Source organism: Myotis brandtii, unplaced genomic scaffold (assembly GCF_000412655.1).
Source record: "Myotis brandtii unplaced genomic scaffold, ASM41265v1 scaffold266, whole genome shotgun sequence".
In the NCBI taxonomy this organism is placed as follows: domain Eukaryota; kingdom Metazoa; phylum Chordata; class Mammalia; order Chiroptera; family Vespertilionidae; genus Myotis; species Myotis brandtii.
The window spans coordinates 10129963-10137772 of NW_005360124.1; the positions used below are offsets into that span (position 1 = coordinate 10129963).

At 39.0% G+C, this 7810-nt stretch overlaps 1 protein-coding gene across 2 annotated transcripts in view; it reads right to left on the reverse strand.

Annotated features, from left to right (window-relative positions):
• Window positions 1-4482: 4482 nt before the first annotated feature.
• Window positions 4483-7810, reverse strand: part of TMC1 (transmembrane channel-like 1) — a 147496-nt gene continuing 144168 nt past the window's right edge. For both annotated transcript variants that reach the window (XM_014541280.1, XM_014541281.1), the window contains one exon: window positions 4483-6060. In XM_014541280.1, coding sequence (XP_014396766.1) covers window positions 6038-6060 — 23 coding nt within the window. In that variant the 3' untranslated portion in view covers window positions 4483-6037. The remainder of the gene's footprint in view (window positions 6061-7810) is intronic.

Genomic DNA, 7810 nt, shown 5'->3' on the forward strand with positions numbered 1-7810 from the left:
GGATGCCATGCTCTTCTCCATGGACCCACAGCCCCTTTCCCCATGCTTTTGGGACAGCCTGGAACTGCCGCAGTGACGAGTCTTGGCCTCTGGCCTTCAAGAGCTCAAACTCTACAGGGTAAAGAAGCACATAACTAAGTAGCTGAGAGATGATGATGAGCAGGAGGAGGAGGAAGAGGAAGGAAAGGTGAAGGGAAGGGAAAGTCACAATGGGGGCGACCAGGCCGGCAGGGGAGGGCCGTGAAGCCTATGCTGTACTATGAAGCCTATGCTATACATCAGGCATAACCTCGCAGATGAGACTACCCGGCCCCATGCCCTTATCCTTGCAGGTGCAGCTACTCTGCCTTCATGACATTATCTGCAAGACAGGTGACCCCCTCGCACCACCTCGAAGCCTGCTGTGAGGAGCAGAAGTGGAGCCACACGAGGTATTCAGAGCCGGTGTTAGGATAATTTTGACGAGGGAGGAGTAGGTTATTACAGGGGACTGAAAAGATCAGGAAAGTCTTCTTGGATAGCTTTAGGTTCCAGCTGAGCCTAGAAAGAAGAGTTGTTATTTGAAAAACAAAAAAAACAGCTAGAGTCTAGATGCAGCCAACAAAGCGTTTTTCAAACAGCAGGAGCAACTGGGAAATGAAACAACAAACAGAACACATCCCACTTCAGGGTGTGGTATGTGGGCTGATGGATTAAGACAGAGATGCACAGAGATTCCAAGAGAAGTAGAGAAAATAAAGCTGGAAACCGAAGTGAGACATAGGTCCTAAGCTGGAAAGGCATCTTTAGATACCTCTGGTCATAGGGACTAACCATTGTTTTTCTGTTACCTAAGTGAAAAGGTATTTCTTGTCTCATAATCCTGTTTTTCTTCCTATTTTAAATTTAAAATTTGAATTCTAAGCCTATAATACCCCAGTGGCTCCAAACTATATATTTTTGTTTCTCTACCTCTGCCTGGAACACTTATCATGGTAAAAAAAAAAATCAAATTCAATTAAGTGCATAACACAAACACAAAATATAATTACATAAAAATCATACTGATAGGCTGTTATGCTGGATTTTAGGGTATTTGCTGTCTGTTTTACAGTTCATGAAACAATTCTTAACAAAATCAATCTCAGCAGAAAGAGATAACCTAAACTGTCATAGGATAATGGTTTCAATTGTTGATTGCATGATTAACTTCATGTAAAACTTTAGAAAAAAGTTTGAGCGCCCCCTAGTGGTAATACATTTTCAGATAGGAACTCAAATCCAAATTCTTTGTGTTTGAGCGACCCAGGAGAGAAATTTATTTATTTATTTATTTATTTATTTATTTTCAGACAAAAAGACCAGGGAAGCCCTGAAAAAATGTTTTCAGAATGTGCAAAAGAGGGCTGTTTATTTGAAGGACATTGAATATCAGAAATATCAGAGTGTACACTGATGGCCCTTGGACAGCATCCTGCTGACAGATGGAGTGTGTGTGTGTGTGTGTGTGTGTGTGTGTGTGTGTGTGTGTTAATGTCTGCTAATTATTAACATTTAAAATATTCTAGTACATGGTGTAAAAATCCAGGTTTCCAGTTTCTCTTTAAATATCAGAAGATCTGGGAGCCCTGATATAATTAGCTAGAACTGAGTAGCTCTCGCTCCAGGACAGTTCCCATTTCACCACATTTCCACTAGACAACTTCACTTACTGTGTTACTCTCTTGGCTGCTTTTGGCTTGTGGGTTCATGATCCCTGTTAAAGCAGGAAGTACAGAGCAAAAAGGTTCCAATGTTGAAAGAGCACAAATGTGGGAAAAGGATTCTTCTGGTTCCCAGCTTTGTCCATTCCTGGCTGGGCCACCTTGAGCAAAAACAGTCTGCATCATTAAGCCACTGCATTCTTGCATTCTCATCATTTCTTGTATTTAGCCAATCCTACTTTTTTTTCCTTTTAACTAAATAGTGTAAAAATAGAGCATGTAGAGCAGGTATGGATTATACTCGACACTTTTTTTAAGTGATGTTTATTTCTCTAAAACAAGGGAATTATGATTGAGCTTTCAACTATCTAGTTCATAGTGATTTAAACACCTTTTATGGGTCCCGCCCACTCCCCATGAGGTCTTAAGCAATCAAAACCATTCAAAGCAGTGCCCTCTGGTTGACCCTTTCTTATCAGTTATGTTTCTGTTTCCACTCTAGTGTCACCTTCTCAGACAAGCTTCCCTGATGACCTTGCTACAGCAGCCTTCCCAGCCACTCTACCACATTTAACTCATTTTCCCTTTTTTCTTAGTCATTGTCAGTAGCAGAAGTTGCTTGCTTCATTTTTAAACATTTACTTGTGTGTTTATTCAGTGTGTTTTTGTGATGGTTTCTTGTCTGCATCCTCTTTATGGAAAAAGATCTGTGTGTTTAATGCTGGGTTCCAGAGCCTAGTACAGTGCCTGACACTATGTGCCCCACGGATAGCTATGCACTTCGTAGGGTAGTGCTTCCCACCCTATACTGAAGACTGGTTGGTTCTATATATTCCTACTTGTTATCTCCAGGGAGATTAGACCCAGTCAGAAAATGAATAATGATAATAACAACAAAAATCACATGGCCAATGGGTAACACTTTTAGTCGGGAACATCAGGAACAGCACTTGAACTCAAACTTTGGCCCTCACTCCTAGTCCAGTGCTCTTTCCCTCCACCACTCAGCCCCCACAATTATCTAGTCGCCTGCTGAGTTAAGATACGTGGGGGCCTATCTGTGCTATAGGTCCAAACGGCTGTTTTCAATGGGTCTTATCTATTGTCCCACTAGGGGCAAACAATCCCCATGGAATCACCTCATTCCACATTCAGTTGCTGCGATCAGTTGAAATTCCAGCCGTGGCTCCTTTTGCAGCAGCCTGATTTTCATCTGCTGATGAACTATTTCAGGGTCACTTAGGCGTTTCTGAATTCCATCTCAAACACATTTATTAACTCTGAGGTCAATAACCCAAACACCTTGCCCTTCAGACCTATCTCTATGTGGCTAATTCTCATCTCAGTGGTGCCCTTAATTACTTCACAGAGTTTATATGATGGTCAAGCAGAAAAATTAATTATACCACGACTGCAAATATTTTGAGCTCCATAAAAACAAGAATGACAACCATGGTTATCGCTGAGCACTAACTACATCCTAGGCACAGTACTATGTTCTATGCAGGCTTTATCTCTTTTAATCCCAAATAGAGAAGCTCTATGGAGTAGGACTCTTATTATCCCTATTTTTAGAGATGAGAAATTTTGAGAGGTTGAACAATTTCCTTAATGTCACATGACATATGTTCATATTTGCCTATTTTAAATGAGGATGAACATTCCCATAAAATGTTTGGTTGACCAACAAACAAAACATCAAGGCATAATTGCTGAATTGTGAGCAACAAAGTGAATAACATTTTGTGCCTCCTAACCTGCAGTATGGAAGCAAAAGATACCTTCTGTAGCTCTAACATTCTCACTAATATTGCAAGCCAGCACTGAGCCCTGAGCCCGGCTGAGCCATTCAGATACGTAAGTATGAACCAATGCCAAGTTAGAATGAGTTAGCTATGTTTATACAGCATCTACCTTCAAAAGTTTCAAAGTTTTGCAAAAATATCAGAGGTCATATTAACCAATTTTCTTTTTTCGTTGCAAATACTGTATTCCTGTTTTCAGTAGAAACCAGACAGCACAGAGAATAAAGCTGGGGGGCTCCTTCTTTTGGTGCAATGCTTAGTTGAGTACAGTCTCACCCTCCCCCAACAACCTCCAGAACCTGCAAATTCTGATCCAGTGTTTCTAGCTACTGCAATGGCAGGTCACCTAATTTGTTTGTTGTTGCTTTTTCTATATAAAAGGAGCACAATTATATTCTATCTCAATGGAAATCATAAAGTTAGGACTTTGCTTTCCCTCTGAAGATCAAGGCATCCAAAATAGCTGCTAATTAATAATTATCCAGCATATTGGTGAATATGTTTTACTATCTGAAGTATTACATAATATTTAATGACTCTTTCCATTTCTTTCTCATCACTTAACTTAAGCATAATGTGCTAGCTGGTGCAGAATATGTTTGTTTACAAAAGAAATCCAGTTAACAAAATGGACTATAAAAATGGGGTCTTATTAAAGAGATGTATCTAGATCCACAGATTATGTCCATGTACAAGTCTGGAAATTGAAAGGGTAAAATTTTCTAAAAATGCTTAACTTAAATAAGGTGGGTACTTAGGTACAATGATAATCAAACTTATTTTTGATTTATAGAAAGTTGGAAATTGTATACTATAAGCATTTGTTCAAAAAGTGCATTGCTCTTAGGAGGTGAAGTCCTTGGGGGACAGTTTGTCATCTCTCATCATCTTCCTTACAAATTAGCTCAAGAATAAGGGAGTGAAATTCGCATTGTAAATTTGGCAACACACATAAACCAATTCCCTAATCTTATTACTGCACAGTACACAAATGATCCACGTAAAAATAAGCACTCGCTTTGTTAAATCATCTTCATTATAATCTAATGAGACAATAAAATCAGCATGTCAACAGATAATTTCATTTCTTACATCATAGTAATATTTTCATGCAGATAACAGAAGTTTTTGTTTCACAATGCAACTGCTGTAAGTTAAATTGATTCAATTTAATTAACAAGCATGTATTCAGTGCCTACCTGTGCACAGCACTATACTAGGCATACAAAAGAGATAGAAGATAAGATCCCTGCTCATTGGAAGCTTACAATCTGGATAGGAAAGATCCACACATACAAGAAACAATAAAGAACCATTACAATGCACAGGAAAGTCAATACATTAATAAAATCTGAACTAAAAACACAAGAGTCCAAATGCAGACTATCAAGGGAGTGGTACAGTTGGGAATAAAGACTAGTCTGGGTAATTTGACCAGAGGAAGCAAGCCTTGAATTTGGTATGATGGAAGTAATGAGCACATGGATTGATAGAGGAACAGGGTGATCATTCTATGGCCAGTAAAAGATAGAAAAGAAGGAGATATTCAAAGACAGGGCAATACAAACCAGCAAGTCAATTGCAGGGAATGGCAGGCAAATTGGCTCACCTCTGGAAAAGGACATGAGTTAGGAGGTGTAATTGAAGTCACACAGGCCGGCTAAGAGCATTCAAAGTCAAGTTAAACTTTAAGTAAATAATAATGCTTAAGCACATCTATAAACTGAAGCTCCACCCCCCTATAAAAGTGTTTGTTTTCCTAACCTTAACAAAAAGCAAAGCAAAACTATGCAATATGAGAATCTAAACTCAGGAGATAGGATCATTGGAGGTCAAACGATCAGACTGTGATACAATAGCAATCATTTGTGGTGTCTTTTTTTTTTTAAGCATAAAAGTTGGGTTGTCTAAGACCCATGTACTTCCTCAGCCCTGTGCTGATCTGGTCCCTAATTCACTTAGATATTTCTTCTAAAACAGCCATTTTATTTCATATTAAATCCAGCAGCAAATAAAAAGGCCTTGGGTGTATATCTGTGTGGGTCATGGGTGGGGAGACAGGCAGAAAATAAAAGAGAAAACGGGGTTAGTTTCAAACAGTGAGTTAAGGAATGCTTAAAGTGAGTACTTTATGAAGATGTTTCTAAACTTGGAAAAAGAAGCTAAAGTAGCCCTGCTCCCAGGCCAAGAACACTAAGGCAGAAGAAATGTACAAAGTGAAATGAGCATAAGGTTTCTAAATTAACCTATATTGCTGAACCACATCCTCCTTTAAATTCAATTTGTTAGAGAAAAAAATGTCAAGGAAATGGGTCAGGGGAGAAAATGGCAGGACAGGAACAAATCCTTAATTTGGATTAAGGTGGAGATCCTTCTTGTCTCAGGAGGCCTGGTGATGACTTATTGACCAGTCTGACCTTGATAATCCTTCAGGGTTAAAACAGGAGCATAGCAACTCCACAATGCTTGTTCTCTGGGCCTTCACATAAGTCACTGCCCTTAAACAGCAAGGAGAAGAGTACTTCTGGGTCCACAACATATCTGTGAAAGTTACTGGCCACCAGCAGCTGCAGCTGTTAAAAATAAATAAATTAATTAATAATAAAAGAGAGAGAAGATGAGGAGGAAGCATATAAAGATATTGCTTTCAGTGTGCTTAATGATTCTGAATGAGGTATCCTGAAATCCATATTTTCCAAATGTGCTGCACATTGAGGGTTTTTTTTAATTAATCAAAATTTTTTAAAAATATACTTTTATTGATTTCAGAGAGGAAGGAAGAGGGAGCGAGAGAGAAACATCAATGATGAAGAGAGAATCATTGGTGGGCTGCTTTCTGCACGCACCCTACTGGGGATTGAGCCTACAACCCAGGCATGCGCCCTGACCAGGAATCGAACCCTGACCTCCTGGTTCATAGGTTGATGCTCAACCACTGAGCCACACCAGCTGGGCCAGTTTCCTTTTTTAAGGTTATTTTTTAAATCTTTATTGTCAATAGTATTACAGTTGTTCTCCTTTTCTCCCCCCATTTCCTCCCTCCACCCAGTTCCTGCCCCGCCCCAAGCCTTCACCACCCTATTGTCTATGTCCATAGGTAATATATATCTATAATAGTAAAAGTTTAATATGCTAATTAGACCAGACATCCTTCTGGACGTCCTTCTGGACAACCTTTCGGACCAAGCCGCAGTGGGGGCTGAGGCAGAGGCAGGCGGCCACCACAGCAGGTGGGGGCTGAACCCCTTGCATGAATTTCGTGCACCGGGCCGCTAGTATACATGTAAATTCTTTGGTTAATCTCTCCCCCCTCATACTCCTTTACCTCTGAGATTTGTCAATCTGTTCCATGTTTCCATGCCTCTGGTTCTATTTTATTCATCAGTTTATTTTGTTCATTAGATTCTATATATAAGTGAGATCATGTGATATTTGTCTCCTCTTTCTGAGCTTATTTCACTTAACATAATAATCTCCAGGTCCCTCCATGCTGTCTCAAAGGGTAATAAGTTCTTTTTATAGCTGCATAATATTCCATTGTATAAATGTACCACAGCTTTTTTATCCATTCATCTACTGAGGGACACTTGGGCTGTTTCCAGATCTGAACTATTATAAATAATGCTGCTATGAACATAGGGATGCATATATTTTTCTGACTGGTGTTTCAGGTTTCTTAGGATATATTCCTAGATGTGAGATCACAGGGTCAAATGGGAGTTCCATTTTTAATTTTTTGAAGAAACTTCACACTGTTTTCCACAGTGGCTGCACTATGTTTCTCTCTCTATCCCTTCCTCTCTCTCCAAAAAGTTAATAAAAAAACATCCTCAGGTGAGGATTTAAAAAAGAAATAAATAACATAAATAAATAAAAATGGGCAAAGAACCTGAATAGACATTTTTCCAAAGATGCATACAAATGGCCAAGAGGTACATAAAAAGGTGCTCAACATCGTTTAATCATCACAGAAATGAAAATTAAAACTGCAATACCACTTAATACCTGTTAAAATGTCCGTTACCCAAAAGACAAGAGAAATACTGATAAGGATGCCAAGAAAAGAGAACCCTTTGTGCACTGCTGGTGGGAATGTAAACTGGTGCAGTTACTGTGGAAAACAGTATAGAGATTCCTCAAGAAATTAAAAATAGGACTATCATATGATCCAGCAATCTCAATTCTGGATATATATCCAAAGAAAATGAAATCATTAATCAGTATTCCCACATTTGCTGTTGTATTACTCACAATAGCCAGGGTATGCAAACTACCTAAGTGTCCATCTATGGATGAATGAATTAAAAATGTGATATATATATA